At 47.7% G+C, this 16612-nt stretch overlaps 1 protein-coding gene and 1 long non-coding RNA gene across 2 annotated transcripts in view; one reads left to right on the top strand and one right to left on the bottom strand.

Moving 5' to 3' along the window:
* FMNL1 (formin like 1) overlaps positions 1-4764 on the top strand; it is a 65782-nt gene extending 61018 nt beyond the window's left edge. The window contains exon 26 of the mRNA XM_089674579.1: positions 1658-4764. Coding sequence (XP_089530705.1) covers positions 1658-1758 — 101 coding nt within the window. The 3' untranslated portion in view covers positions 1759-4764. The remainder of the gene's footprint in view (positions 1-1657) is intronic.
* Positions 1-16612, bottom strand: part of LOC149464577 (uncharacterized) — a 91380-nt gene that overhangs the window by 21253 nt on the left and 53515 nt on the right. The gene's annotated exons all lie outside the window — the stretch shown is intronic.

Below are 16612 nucleotides of genomic sequence, written 5' to 3'. Positions count from 1 at the left end.
GTGCATTCCCGATCGCGATTCTTCTTGCTGGTAATCCCTTACAAAGTCAAAGAAACGAGCATTTTGTATCGTACGTGCTTGTATATATACCAGCCCTAAACCTATTTGTGCACGAAATTAAGAACCAAATACAATCTGGGCCATAGAGCATCATACCTCTGAGATATGTGGCACACAATGATCAATTATAGAACTATTTTTTTTAGAAGTTCACAAAAACTTTTTTTTTTTAAATCTCCAAAAAAAAAAAAGTGGGTATCAAGATGCACACAAATCCACTATTCCGATGTGAGAGCTACTGTGTATGCTGGGGGCTAACAGCTGGGGGCTACAGAGAGAATGCCGGCATATACTGATAGTAACATGGCTGACCTCTTGTAACAAAAGGCTGAGCACCTGCATATAGTACAAGAGCTAGAACTGCCTTCCCCTTCAGTAATTTCTGATGTCACTGTGAGCTCCCACTGTCGGACACAGCAGGGAGAGGAGATCTGACACTCCAGGAAGTGTCTGATTCCAAAGAAACACCGCAAAACAGCTACGTGTAATAAAAGGAGATTTGATGCTGGTGACAGGGTCTCTTTGTCGGGGAAGGCTATAACCACAGTCAGATTTGAATTGGTGTCTGTAACACTGCTTCAACTTTTCTGTCATCTACTGTCCGGTGCAGCAGTTATCATTGGGTCAGTAAAGCTGGCCGTACACCAGTGGAATTTCATTTGAAAATTTTCACTTTTGGAAAGTTCCTAATGGTTGATGGGGACAAACTAACATCCATAGAGATGAAAACAATTCAACAAAGAAGCAGGAAAATGTTTGAAATTTTGAAAAAATTTAATTCTGTGAAGGGGGTAAAGGCTTGTGACCACGAGCTTTAGGCTTGTATCAATGGCATACGCAGTGGTGTATTTAGGTTTTGTGCTGCCCTAGGCAACAAAAAAAAAAATCGGCTGCCCCCCCGGGGAGAGAGCCTGACATTGACCTGCAATGCCCCTGCTCCCTCACTTGAGGGATCTATCCACTAACACACAACTCCCCCCCCTATGAGAGAGAGATACTTACCGTCACAGCTCTGGCCATCCCTGGAAGCAAGAGTCGGGTTCTGTATACACCATCAAGCAGCCCGCAGCCTCTCTCAGATCCCACCTGGTCCCCATGTCGCATTTGTCCCTTATTCTGGGGGGCTGAAAAGTGCCACCCTAGGCAAATGCCTTGTGGTAAATACACCCTTGGGCATACGTTTGAGACACGTCTGAGATCATTCACAATTAAAAGAGGGCAGCTGGCTTCCTTCAAGTGGATTTTGCATTCCCCATAGACTCTGTAAGGGAATGCAAAACCTGACTGAAGCAAACAAAAGCTCACAGACATAAGCCCTGAGGCAGGCTAGGGGTATGGGCAGAGTTCCAGAAGTTTGTTGAATGTGTGGGAGTTGTATTAGAAAGGTCACTTATGCTTTCAAATGAAATGAGGAGTATTGTTTTCAGTTACTCGGATGGTGACACAAGCATAGGTGGTAGTTGCTTAGCTTCAGATGTGAATAACTAGGTTTAGGAAACCAGTAGTGCAGTACAAAGAATCTGATGTATTGCCCTGGACAACTGTACCTGTATATACATTGACCAGCATAACCCTTATTGTTCTGTCTCTTCACCAGACCTGAGGAATCAGCCGTACAGGAGGACAGACGTTGCGCGGAGGAACAGCAAAAAGCAGAACAGTGGAATAGCAGTCAGCACCACAGATTTACCTGTCTGAGCTCCTCGGCCACACTTGGGTCTACCCGAGGCTTCATACTACTACCATTGGCAAGATGAGGGTTAGAGTCCACCTTGCAACATCCCCGACCCTCAGTACAAGCATTTGGATCTCAAAAACCACATGGCCGATTGGTTTATCTAGAAACTGGACATTTATTGGTGAAAACCAGTTTTCAAATGCACCAAATATTGCAGCTTCTGCCAAACACTTCTGGATGGGAGGTGGAGTCTCCAAGAAAGGGCCAATATCGCCAGTGTCATGGTTCATCTAAGTGTTCGATACATTGCAGTTTACAGTGTTCGGATTCTTCCATCTTACTTTGTATATAGAAGAGGTTCTGGTTTTAAAGGTTGCTGGTATCACTGTAAATAGACTGATAATTGGTCTTCTTGCACAAAGTGTATGTACTATTTTTTTGTTACTTACAGGCCCGACCTCTTAAAATGCTCTATAAAATTATAACGAAGACCAGCCCAAGCCTTGCACTGATTTATCTAGATATATCCATATAGGTAAGGCCAGTCCCCTCTCTGCACTGCCTCCAGGCCTCGAAGCAGAGCACCAGGCTATTAGGGGGTATACCAGCAGGGGCGGACTGACAACTCATGGGGTCCCCGGGCAATATGGGATCATGGGGCCCCTGTGTCCTTGCCCAAACTCAAAAAAGCCTATGAAAAAGGTAACGGGCATTTCATGGAGCCCCCTACTGACCTCGGGCAGTGCCCGAGTTTCCAAATGGTCAGTCCACCCCTGTATACCAGTATTGCACAATTTTCCTATGGGTGCTTTGGTGAATTTAGGTGGATCCGTCCTAGACGCCCTAAAAAGACACCAATCATATTTCTAACAGCAGAGACAATTAAAGAGCAGTATGGCCCAGGAATGTGCGGTAGGTGTGGATACCTGTGCCAGATAGTTGCGACTAGATTGGCTTCTGACTACCTCCTTTTTCTGACCACCTCTGACAGGAGTGATCTTTTCACTTGTAGTTTCTTTGGAAACAAAGTCCAACATGAAGTCTCCGACGCTCATTACGCACAAGGCAAGTACAAGAATTTACATAATTAGGCTTGAAGGTCTGTGAGGCGTGGCCGAGCTGTTTTAAGTTCATCGGTACTATTAATATACAGCTAACCTATTGAGTTCTGTTTTCAAGGACCACATGAACAATATTGGTCTTTCCTTGACGTAAAGAACCTGGTCAGTAAACAGTCATTTAAGGTGTGTACGTTCGCTATGCTCACCACACCTACCAAACGCACCTTCTATTCCTTTGTCTTTTATATCTGGACTTCACTACTTCTCAAAAAAGGACCCTGTCACCAGATCGCTTATTTCAACAACCATCATATACGATTTTATGTGCATTTAACATATTTTAGGCATGTTATCTCCATATAAAATCATCCTCCTTGTGCAGACATCCAAAAGCCCTGAGACCGCTCCTTTGTGTGTTGCCAGCTTGGATGTGATGTCAGCAGACAGAGCTGACACTCTATAGTATTTCCCTCTTTCACTCCTCCCCTGGCAGCTCCTTAAAGAGTTGTTAAAATCGTGTGGTAGAGGAGCTGGGTCAGCACAGAGAGTAATTAGACACTCCCAGAAGAGGAGGAGAGTCTGTTCCCCAGCACAGACTCCTTCTGTAACATAAGCATTTGATACTTTAACATTTTTTAAAGGCCAAGTTCAGCTTTAGTAACATGATACGACCGTGCTAAAAGGTGTATCATTATTCCCCCCCCCCCCCCCCCCCCAAGGGACATCAGGGAGGAGTTCCTCACCCCTGCACATGCTGTCACCTTCTATAACTGGCGCAGTTGTGCAGGGCTCCGCCTACACAGCTGTGTAATTTATTCATTCATTCACAGAGATCTGTGAATGAAGAAACTACAAGTCCCATTTTTCACTAGAGCAGACAGCTTGTAGGTCTGAATGAACCACAGAGGGCGCTGATGAGCACTCATAGCTCATTCACACACTGCTGTAAAATCTCAGATTGGACCACTTCACTTTAAAAACAGTTCTTACTTTCTTTTGCAGGAACCACTGATCATTTTAGTTGAGAGCCAGAAATTTCTCATTGCTCAAGGAACCCCTAGAGCAGGGTTTTCTAAACTTTATGGACAAAGGGCCAGTTTACGGTCCTGCAGACTGTGCTCAATGGGAGTAAGCTCAGCCCTATCTTTGGTATTCGAGGGAGGAATAGTGCCCGTGGAAGAAATAGTGCCCCATCATTGGTGTCCGTGGAAGAATATTGCCCCGTTGCTGGTGTCGGCGGGAAGAATAGCGACGATTGCTGGTGTCGGTGGAAGGAATAGTGCCCCATTGCTGGTGCCGGAGGGAGGAATAGTGCCCGATTGTTGGTGCCGGCGAAAGGAATAGTGCCCCATTGCTGGTGCCGGCGGGAGGAATAGTGTTCCATTGCTGGTGTCATTTCAAGAATAACATCTCAAGGGCCAGATAAAAGCAAGAAAAGGGCCACAGTGCAGAGACCACTGCTCTAGGAGGAACTCTGGTTCAGAAACCCTAATTTATAGTGTATGCTAGGAGATTTCATCTAGTAAACTGCCCTACTGGTACATTCACAGAACAGGGCACAATCAGGGGTGGACTGACAACTCATGGGGCCCCCAGGCAATAGGGGATCATGGGGCCCCTGTGTCCTTGCCCAAACTCAAAAATGCCTATGAAAAAAGGTACCAGAGGCATCTCATGGGGCCCCCTACTGACCCCGGGCCCTCGGGCAGTGCCCGAGTTTCCAAATGGTCAGTCTGCCCCTGGGCACAATGACAGTAGCCACGGATATATATATATATATATATATATAGATAGAGGCGACCACATATATTTGTTCATTTTACACTTGTCTGCAGTCTTACTTCAGCTTCTAAAACTCTACGGTGTCAGATGTATATGAACTGAATATAAAACATTTTGTATTTTGTTTTTTTTTTAAACTTTTATCAAAAATGCATATCAAGCAATAAAATATCCCAAAAAGAAGCGAATGTTGCCTGACATCTGAATTCTTTTACTTTGTGAACAATTAACTAGAGTCTGTCCTAGAGTGAGCTACACCAGTACCATATAGTAGGGATCAATCTTTCCTCCCCAGACAATGCTGTAATCGAGGGATTGATGACTGGAAGATGCAGCCACATAGTATTGTCTAGCTTACTTCATGGGGAGCCATTTGCTACTCCTGGCCGTCAGTCGATCTCTAGTGATTTTAGCAGCACAGTAGAACTATGCACAGATTTAAAACCATAAGACAACCAGAACTTTTATTTTTGATCCAATGTGACATTAAAAAGGGACACTAAACTCTCTGGTTTAAAAAAAAAAAAAAATTATTATACAGGATTTATATAGCGCCAACAGTTTGCTCAGTGCTTTACAATATAACGGAAGACAATACAGTTCAATACAAGAGGGTTAGGAGGGCCTGATCCTTGGAGCTTACAATCTAAGATATTATATATAATATCCTCCAAATTCCTTTTTTGCAGCTGTAATCTGACTCCTGGTTAGAGGGTTGCTATTAGAGATGAGCGAAGTATTCAAAAATTCGATTCGGCTGATTCGGCGAATTCGAGGAATAAATTTGATTCGATGCGAATATATTCGCTGCGAATTTAACTTATAAAAGGGTGTTTCTAGGCTTCAGAGAGCCTTTATATTAGTGCAGAACACTGTACCTTTAATTTAAATGCCCTTGGAGTCTGCTGGGGAAGAGAAATAATACTGTCAGTCAGTATGACATGCAGATGAGTGCCGTCGATCTTAGAATCACCGCACACTTCACTCATTTGGGCAGTCACGGGGCCAAAACCAGAGTGTGGAGCCACAGTGTGGCGGTGGAGGCAGCAGCAATGGGAGGCCATACAGCACCCTATGACAAAAATGGAACCCACCAGCAGTGTGAGGAGACCTGAAAGTGGCACATGGCAGAGTGTGGCGATGGAGACAGCAGCAATGGGAGGCCGTACAGGGACCCATGACACACTCTGGACCTGGCAGCAGCATGAGGAGGTGGTACGGGGGCCCATGGCAGATTACGGGCCTGGCAGCAGCAATGGGAGGCCCGTAATCTGCCAGCACCCTATGACAAAATGGAACACACCAGCAGTGTGAGGAGACCTGAAAGTGGCACATGTTTGGGGCATGATTCATGGCGGATTTAATCAGTTGTGTCAGGAACTGGTGGTTTGAAATCCAGACTAATCCACGCCTGATTCATTTTCACAAACGTGAGTCTCTCCACACTTTGGGTGGACAGTCGTGTCCTCCGCGGAGTTACAATACCTCCTGCCGCACTAAACACGCGCTCCGATGCCACGCTACTGGCCGGGCATGACAGCCTTTCAAGGGCAAATTCAGCTAGTTGGGGCCAAAGGTCAAGTTTCGTTGCCCAGTAGTCAAGGGGATTGTCTACCTCGGTTGGCAGGGTGCTGTCCAAGTAGGTCCAAGCCTGTTGTTTGAGGTCCTGCTCCAGGTCCACCTGATGCTGCTGCTGCTGCTGCTGCGGCTGGTTAGTAGTTTCCTCACTGCGCTGGTGAAGAAAGCTACTCATCATCGACTGCAGACTGAGGCAGCCGCTGCTGGTGGAGCTGCCACTGCTCCTACCACCCCACCCCTCCCCTGCTGCCATGGCAGCGGAACGCGAGCGCACAGGGCCCACAGTGTCTGAGGATGGACGTTGGCGCACAAAGGCAGAGACCAACTGACTACATAGGTGGTTTTTATAGTACGTTATTTTGGCCTCCCTCTCAGCAGGTGTGAAAAAGGCCACCATTTTTGAACGGTAGCGAGGGTCCAACAAGGTGGACAGCCAAAAGTCATCCCTCTGTCTGATGGTTATTATTCGGCTGTCGCTACGCAAGCAACCGAGCATGCTATGGGCCATTTGTGCCAAGGAATGCGAGGGACTCCCTGCCTCCATCGCCACAGCATACTGCCACGGTGCGTCTGGGTCCTCTGTCTCCTCCTCCTCCTCCTCTACCAGATGCTCCTGCTCCTCCACTCCTGTCCGCTGAGTGGAAAAACCACCCATTTCACTCAATAATTCCTGAACACAAATGTCCTCCTCTACCTCCTCCTCTTCTTCCTGTCCTGCCCCCACAGGGGTCATGTGGCGTTGAGATCTGTGCGCCACGTCTACCGCACCCTGACCAGCCATTGTTAACAGCATTTGTTCCAGGACGTGCAACAGAGGAATGACGTCGTTCATCCCATAGTCCTAACGACTCACGAATAGCGTGGCCTCCTCAAAGGGCCTGAGCAAGCGGCAGGTGTCACGCATGAGCTGCCATTGGCTGACATCGAAGTTACACAGGGGAGTACCTTTATCCGCTTGTAACATCAGGAAATCGGTGATGGCCTTTCGCTGTTCGTAAAGGCGGTCTAACATGTGTAGGGTTGAATTCCACCTTGTTGCAACGTCGCAGATCAGGCGATGCTGTGGAATTCCGTTCTGCCGCTGCAGCTCAAGGAGGGTGTGCTTTGCGGTGTAGGAATGGCTGAAATGCATGCAAAGTTTACGTGACATTTTAAGGATGTCTTGCAGTGGGATGGTGGATTTTAGGAACCGCTTGACAACCAGATTGAACACGTGAGCCATGCATGGCGCATGGCACAACCTTCCTTGACGCAGAGCAGACACCATGTTCTTTCCGTTGTCGGTCAACATGGTTCCGATTTTCAGTTTGCGCGGAGACAGCCATCTGTCGATTTCTCTGTTCATTACACTCAGAAGTTCCTCCCCTGTGTGACTACGTTCGCCAAGGCATACCAGGTGCAGCACAGCGTGACACCGTTGCGCCCTGCACATGTGATATGCCGGTCGGGTAATGGGACTTGGCACGGGGGTGGCGGCTGAGGACACGGCGGAAGAAGAGGTGGTAGAGGCGGACATCTTTTGTGGACCAAGGACGTGCAAACGTGGAGGCAAAAGCGGCGTGACCTGTCCAAGTTGCTGGTGCGGCTGTGCCGGCACCACGTTCACCCAGTGGGCCGTAAATGACATGTACTGTCCCTGACCGTAGTTACAGCTCCACACGTCGGCGCTGCCGTGCACTTTGGCAGAGACCGACATGCTCAAAGACTGGCCCACCATCTCTTCTACATGTGAATGCAGGGCTGGCACTGCCTTTTTGGCGAAGAAATGCCGGCTTGGCACTCTCCACCGCGGCGCGGCACAAGCCATCATTTCTCGGAAAGGTGCTGAGTCCACCACTTGGAAAGGGAGGGACTGCAGCACCAGCAACTTGGACAGGAGGATGTTCAGCTTTTGCACCGTCGGGTGCGTGCTCGCAAACTGTTGTCTCTTGGAAATGGATTCCAAGAAAGACTGCTGACGGAATCCGTGAAAAGGAGTAGCAGGAGAAGGAGCATCTGAACGAGCGGAAGATGCCAACGAGCGACAACTGCCCTCAGCAGAGGTGTTGGAGCCTTGACTGGCTGATAGAGGGCGATTGACGTCGGGTGACGGAGCAAGTAACGGAGCGGGTGATGGAGCGGGGGCTGGGGCAGGCAGAACCGCCGTATCTTTATCACGGTTTTCCCAGGCCACCAAATGGCGACGCAACGCTGTAGTCCCAACATGGGCCCCCTGGCCACGCTTGACTTTCTGGCCACATAGTCGACATACAGCTACGTTTACTTCCTCGGGCGGCTTGACGAAAAATTGCCACACCGCCGAGTAGGAAACTTTGCCCCCGCTACTCCTCACTGGCTGACTGCTGCTTCCTCCGTGCACACCGGCACCACTACTGGCCGTGGTGGTAGGCTGCAGTGGAGCTGGTGCTCTACTCCGTGGCCGTTTGCCTCCACTGACACTGCTGCGACCCTGCTGCCTCCTGGGCAACCCACCGACTGTTTTGCTCGCTGCCAAGCTGCCACCCTCTTCTCCTGATGATGCGGAAGCAATAGCCTGATGACGACGAGGCTGCCAAGTGCGATCAGCCTCATCATCATCAATTAGGGTCTCCGCCTCACTACTAGCCCCCTCGGCTGCGTGTGGGTCAGGAGACAGACCTGTCTCTAGACCGGCTACCAAGCCACTCTCCTCGCCAGTACTTCTTCGCCTGGCTGCTGAAGAGGCGGATGTCTCCCCCCGTTCCTGACCGCCCTCTGTTAGCTCTTCCTCACTGTACAGTGGGGCTGAGCCCACAGCATGCGATACTTCGCTTGGTGAGGGAACACCAAAGGACAGGGGCAGGTAGAGGACACGTGATTTCAGTGGGCTTGCTCCCGGGCCATGCCAACTAACGGTTGTGTCTGACGAACCCACCGACCGTTGGCTGTAGGTGTCAGAGGTGACCTGGGAAGAGGAAGACGACCGAGCCAACCAATCGATGACGGCAGGGTTGTCGGTGGAGACACGACCGCTGGATGACACCGGGAGCACTGGCCTCTGGCTGCGACTAGTGCTGCCTCCACCCCTTCCTCTGCTGCCACGTCTGCTCGCTCCTAAAACATTGCCTCCTCTGCCACTCCTCTGCGTGTTGTCTGACATACTCTTTAATTAAACGATTCTGTGTCCCTGAGTAACAATTCTGTGTCTGTCCCTGAGTAACAATTCTGTGTCCCTGAGTAACAATTCTGTGTCTGTCCCTCAGTAACAATTCTGTGTCTGTCCCTCAGTAACAATTCTGTGTCTGTCCCTCAGTAACAATTCTGTGTCTGTCCCTCAGTAACAATTCTGTGTCTGTCCCTCAGTAACAATTCTGTGTCTGTCCCTCAGTAACAATTCTGTGTCTGTCCCTCAGTAACAATTCTGTGTCCCTCAGTAACAATTCTGTGTCCCTCAGTAACAATTCTGTGTCCCTCCCTCAGTAACAATTCTGTGTCCGTCCCTCAGTAACAATTCTGTGTCTGTCCCTCAGTAACAATTCTGTGTCTGTCCCTCAGTAACAATTCTGTGTCTGTCCCTCAGTAACAATTCTGTGTCTGTCCCTCAGTAACAATTCTGTGTCTGTCCCTCAGTAACAATTCTGTGTCTGTCCCTCAGTAACAATTCTGTGTCTGTCCCTCAGTAACAATTCTGTGTCTGTCCCTCAGTAACAATTCTGTGTCTGTCCCTCAGTAACAATTCTGTGTCTGTCCCTCAGTAACAATTCTGTGTCCCTCAGTAACAATTCTGTGTCTGTCCCTCAGTAACAATTCTGTGTCCCTCAGTAACAATTCTGTGTCCCTCAGTAACAATTCTGTGTCCCTCAGTAACAATTCTGTGTCTGTCCCTGAGTAACAATTCTGTGTCTGTCCCTGAGTAACAATTCTGTGTCCCTCAGTAACAATTCTGTGTCCCTCAGTAACAATTCTGTGTCTGTCCCTCAGTAACAATTCTGTGTCTGGCCCTCAGTAACAATTCTGTGTCTGGCCCTCAGTAACAATTCTGTGGCCCTCAGTAACGGTTCTGTGGCCCTAAGTAACGGTTCTGTGGCCCTAAGTAACGGTTCTGTGGCCCTAACTCTCTCCCTGAATACAGACAGCTCTGCCTCTCTTGAATGACTAGAGGCTAATGCAGAATTCTAAAATGGCCGCAATTTATAGCTCGACCATTACACAGTGCTGGCTGGCTGGCTGCTGATTGGCTAATGCGATCACATGTCATGAATGAATGCATAATGGGTCAGCGCGCCTTGTCTGCGCGCCTTCCCAGAGATCCCCGCTCCGTCGCCGCACATGTCGCCGCCATTTTAGGAAAAATTTTGATTCGCGCATCGAAATTTTCCTAATATTTGAAACGAATTCCACTTCGCCAAGTTCGATTCGCTCATCTCTAGTTGCTATGTTTGTTCTCCATGGACCCACTGTATGTGAGAACATAGTCACCCTATATTGCTCATTTCTGAGTTGGACTATGGCAGGGGTCTCCAAACTTTCTACATAAGGGCTAGTTTACAGTCTTTTCAAATTTAGGGGGGGGGGGGGGGCAGGATGGTGGCCAGTGGGAGTGGAAAATGCCTTGGGCTTGGTGGTTACTGGGAGAATAAAAAAAAAAAAAAAATACATAGTTCCTGTGGTCAGTAGGAGGAGTACCCGATCATGGGTTGGAGGAATAATGCCACAGTGTTGGTGTCAGTGGGAGGATTAGCACCCTATAGTCTGTATCAGTAGAGGGAATAGTGCCTCATCTATGGTGTCAGTGGGAGGAATGGTGCCCCAGCATTGGTTTCAGCGGGAGGAATGGTGCCCCATCATTGGTGTGAGTGGGAGGAATAGTGCCTCATCTATGGTGTCAGTGGGAGGAATGGTGCCCCAGCATTGGTGTGAGCGGGAGGAATGGTACCTCATTTATGGTGTCGGGGAGGAATAGTGCCCCATCATTTGTGTCACCGGGAGGAATAGTGCCACATCTATGGTGACAGTGGGAGGAATGGTGCCCCAGCATTGGTGTCAGCGGGAGGAATGGTGTCCCATCATTGGTGTCAGCGGGAGGAATGGTACCTCATTTATGGTGTCGGTTTGGCGAGCCCTGGACTATGGGGTTTGTAGTGTGCATAGAGCAAAGCACATGACTGCAACTAATGTGAACTAGTTCCAAACAAATTAAAGTGAGGGAGAAATATTAAGGTTTGGGAGCCCATGGGGACATTGCTCGAAGTCAGAAAAACACAGCAGATTTAATGTTCTCCCTGTGCTTGCGTGGGTTCCCTCACATGCTGGTAGGTTAATTGGATCCTGTCTAAATTGGCCCTAGTATGTAGATTGTTCACACCTTGAGGGTTAGGGACTGATGTGAATGTACAATATATATGTAAAGCGCTGCGTAAATTGATGGCGCTATATAAGTACCTGAAATAAATAAATAGATTACAGGGCCATAAAGAATTGGATGTATGTGGATTTTTTGGGGGAAAATTAGGATATTATTTTGTGATTTTGGGGGAAAATTAGGATATTAATTTGTGTCACTTTAAATGGAGACGAGACTATGAGATGGCCCTGTGTTCTATTGGTTTAATAAAGCCAATTAGGAAGGTGTGGAATGTAGACATACATCAGACACATGATGAGGATCAGTACTATTGTTACTGCTGGACAAGAACAAGAGAAATCCAACATGAGACTCTGGCTCCATCTAGTGGTGTGAGATGACTATAGCATGTTCATTGCTAAAACGTCTTTTCATATACTGTAGGTGGGTGTGCATGGCCTTCATAGCTTCCAACTGTCACTTCTTTATTGTTTTATCTTCTGTACAGTGCGGTATTTATCTGCAGATGCTGGCATAAACTGATATTAGTGATGTCACCTACCCCCAGAAATATAGGATTCCTGTAGTAAACAAGTTGCATTTATAAGAGCTCTACGGTTATAAGATCTGTGGCCTAGGGATGAAGGGACTGAAATGATCCAGAAATGGGGTCAGCTGCAGAAAGCCACAACTTTGTTGCCAACATGTCTGAATCGTAGCATGAACCCAATGGTGTATGATTTTTGTGTTGCCTAGGCAGCACAAAAACAATAGACCTCCACCCCAAATTATTAATAAAAAGAAAAAAAAAAAAAAAGAGAGCAGCCACCCATTCTCAGTGCCACAGACAGAGAGATGCATTCTTCCAGCACCTCTCCAGAATGAAAGCAGCCAGCCAGGGGCAGACTGACCATTTGGAAACTCGGGCACTGCCCGAGGGCCCAGGGTCAATAGGGGGCCCCATGAGATGCCCCTGGTACTTTTTGCATAGGCTTTTTTGAATTTGGGCAAGGACACAGGGGCCCCATGATCCCCTATTGCCCGAGGGCCCCATGAGTTGTCAGTCCGCCCCTGCAGCCAGCCATCCCTATTGTGCGGGAATGAGAGTCGGCCTCTACCTAGACCCTCCAGAAGCCCGCAGCCTCTCTCCGATCCCATGGCAGAGCTCACATAGGAATCTCACCTGCTCCCCATCTTCTTTCACCTGCCACGTGAGTCCCTTCTTCCAGGGGGTTCGGCACCACCCCCTGAAAAATACTGCCCAAGGCAAAATGCCTCGCAGTAAATACACCCCTGCATGAACCCCATATTTTTACACTCTCTGCAAGCCAAGTCTAGTCAGCCTAAATCTTTTTCTAATAAAACTGTCCATGCTGTACCTTCTACTACTGGTTGATTCAGAGTGTGGTGGCTAAATAGCTGCTGGATTGCTTTTTACAGGTGACAGAAGGGGATCCCCTCTCTCCAGCCGCCCTCCACCACCTTCTCAGGCTCGCTTGTCCTACCAGGGAACCTGAGATTGCAGTGGTTCTGCAAGCTGACCACGAAGATGATCGTGGACTGGAACGTCCATGATGATCTCTATGGTCTAACAAAAAACTGAAACCGACGAATAATTTACATAGTCTGACTGAAAAAAAAAACTAAAGTCTATCCAGTTCAACCATAAACAAAAAAAAATTGTCAGTTCTGGCTTTGTGTTTTACTGGCTGATTACCGGCCAGTGAAGCAGCCGATCAGATCGATCTGTAACCGATCGGCAGCTTTGGAGGCCAGACAAGAGATCTGGGGTCTAAAGTGTTCCCTCTCACCCGGGCAAAGGAGAATCCATACACAGGCCGCACATGCATATGTTTGCACCACACGTGCGATATCGCTGCAAATGTAAATCAAGAGCAATAACTTTATCACCAGACATCCTGTGTAACTCTAAACTGGTAACCAGTAAAGGCTTTTAAAGCATCACCTATGGAGATTTTTAAGTACCGTAGTTTGTCGACGTTCCACAGTTTTAAAGCGTGACATGTTGGGTCTCTATTTACTCGGCCTAGCATCATCTTTTATATTTTATCAAATAACTGGGTATTATATTATGTTTTTGTGCAATAAAATTTAAATATGAGAAGGGGGGGTGGGGTGATTGCAGAGGTGCTCAGTGTAAAAGGAGTTCAGGGCTGCAGCGGTGGTCAGTGTAAGAGGGTTGCAAAGGGGGTGCAGAGGTGATCACCTCTGCAACCCCTGAACTCCTCATACACTAATCACCTCTGCACCCCTGAACTCCTCTTGCACAGCTCAGTGTATGAGGAGTTCAGGGGTGCAGAGGTGGTCAGCGTAAAAGGAGTTCAGGGGTGCAGAGGTGGTCAGCGTAAAAGGCGTTCCGGGGTGCAGAGGTGGTCAGCGCAAGAGGAGTTCAGGGGTGCAGAGGTGATCAGCGTATGAGGGGTGCAGAGGTGGTCAACGCAAGTGAAGTTCAGGGGTGCAGAGGTGATCAGCGTAAAAGGAGGAGTTCAGGGGTGCAGAGGTGATCAGCGCAAGAGGAGGAGTTCAGGGGTGCAAAGGTGATCAGCGCAAGAGGAGGAGTTCAGGGGTGCAAAGGTGATCAGCGCAAGAGGAGGAGTTCAGGGGTGCAGAGGTGATCAGCGCAAGAGGAGGAGTTCAGGGGTGCAAAGGTGATCAGCGCAAGAGGAGGAGTTCAGGGGTGCAAAGGTGATCAGCGCAAGAGGAGGAGTTCAGGGGTGCAGAGGTGATCAGCGCAAGAGGAGGAGTTCAGGGGTGCAGAGGTGATCAGCGCAAGAGGAGGAGTTCAGGGGTGCAGAGGTGATCAGCGCAAGAGGAGTTCAGGGGTGCAGAGGTGATCAGCGCAAGAGGGTTGCAAAGGTAGCAGGGTAAAGTGGGTTCAGAGGGGATCCATAAAAGTAAACAGATGTTGGTGAGGAAGGGGCAAGCACTGTAAGAGCGGTGGCAGTGGAGGTTCAGGGGTGAGCAGTGGGAAGGTGTTGCAGAAGTGACCAGCAGTGTAAGAGGTATGAGTGATCTGTTGTTACTGGAGCTGCTGACTTTTAATATTAGGGTACTTACCTGTCCAGGGATCCAGCGGTATCCTCGCCCCGAGCCGATTCTTCAAATCGGGTTCTGCCACTGCCATGTTGACTAAGGGAAACCGGCAGTGAAGCATTGAAATCTCTACCGCACAGGTGAGAAGCACGCTGTGCTTTGTGAATGGGCCGCTGTCTTCTGAGACCTGTGAAGTGGGAGTGGGTACCTTCAAAACCAGGTCCCTGCTCCCCCCAAAAAGGTGCCAAATGTTGCAGCAGAGGGTGGCGGGAGGCAGATAAGCAGATCTTCCATTTTTGGGTGGAACTCCACTTTACCAAATGATAATTTGCTTTTGACAGCTTTTTATTTTTATACATTTCAAGGTATCGGAGAATTTCCACAAGTACCGATACTTGTACAATGCATAGTATGGGTACCACCAACCCTAGTTTAGAGCTCCGCTATCTGCCACTCTCGCTGGGATCACCTATGGAGCTCTTATGGTCACCAAAAATATGTCCTACAGCAGGCCATTGTCATTGGTGATCTTAGCTGCTTGATCCAATGTCACCTGTGTAGCTTTGGCCCAATGGAAGTTAAGAGACTTTCTAAAATTTTAGCTCCCCGTATCCCCAGATCTTCTGATCATTCCAACATGCAGTTCCACTGAGAACTACTGGTTATGCGTTTTCCCCCAACCATAGGCTTCTCTGCAACTTGTCTGGTTTCTGAGAGATTTTCTATAAAGCTGAACTACAGCTAACTGCTAAATACACAAATGAAATGCATATATGGGAGCTGCTTTATCCACCAATGGATTTGTATTTCTGTCCATCCAGTTCTGAGATTACCACAACTCTGCCACACAGCAAATTCCTAACAGTTACCAAAAAATAACACAACACATTAAACCAAAGCTATAATGGCTCCAAAATACAAACCGATTACATCAAACATAAACCACTTGCAAACATGTGTTCATTTACTTACAAGTCTTCCTTAAGTGCATTTGACCATTTACAAGAAAAAATAAAACTATAGCTTTGCGACTTTCATAAGAACACATAATCTGGGGCCTCGCCAAGTGGATGGCATTTGGCAAATCATTACAGATAAATTATAAACCCAATTTAGACCACGCTACAGATTTCCTATACTTCCACTAAAACAAACAATCTTTAGCATTGTAGTGGATACCTTAGATTGTACACCCCTTGAGGGTTAGGGACTGATGTGATGTACAATATGTGTATGTAAAGCGTTGTGTAAATTGACGGCGCTATATAAGTACCTGAAATAAATAAATAATTGTTGTCTGGAATATAATAGGCTCTACACTATGGGTGGCACAGTGGCTAAATGGTTAGCACCTCCACCTGGCAGTACGCGGGTCGTTGGTTTGAATCCCAACCACAGCACCACCTGCCTGGAGTTTGCATGTTCTCCCTGTGCCTGCGTGGGTTTCCTTCAGGTACTCCAGTTTCCTCCCACACTCCAAAGACATGCTGTTGGGTTAATTGGATCCTGTCTAAATTGGCCCTAGTATGTGTATGTATGAGAGTTAGGGACCTTAGATTGTACACCCCTTGAGGGTTAGGGACTGATGTGAATGTACAATGTATGTATGTAAAGCGCTGTGTAAATTGATGGCACTATATAAGTACCTGAAATAAATAAATACAGTATCAAAATGTTGTTGCAGGGTTTAATCCCTTGCCTACCGGCACTTATACCCCCTTCCTGCCTAGGCCAGCTTTCAGCGCTGTCACACTTTGAATGACAATTGCACAGTAAAGCAACACTGTAACCATATGAAATTTTTATAATTTTTTTCACACAAATCGAGCTTTATTTGGGTTGCATTTAATCAACCGCTGGGCATTTTATTTTTTGGACTATAAAAAAACAAAAAATTTGAAAAAAAATGTTTTTCTTTGTTTCTATTAAACAGTATTTATAAAGCGCCAACAGTTCACTCAGCGCTGTACATTACAATGGGGGACAATACATGAGACAGTACAATAACAATACAATGTGATACATGAGGGGTTCGAGGGCCCTTACAAATCTAGAGGGGAAGGGATAGTGGTACAGGAGGAGATAGCTGTGGGGGAT

The sequence above is a fragment of the Staurois parvus genome, unplaced genomic scaffold, assembly GCF_062004578.1.
Source record: "Staurois parvus isolate SC_StPar_1 unplaced genomic scaffold, SC_StPar_1.0 ptg000151l, whole genome shotgun sequence".
Taxonomy (NCBI): Eukaryota; Metazoa; Chordata; class Amphibia; order Anura; family Ranidae; genus Staurois; species Staurois parvus.
Note: the sequence above shows the minus strand (reverse complement) of the source record. Positions and strands in the feature narration are given on the sequence as shown.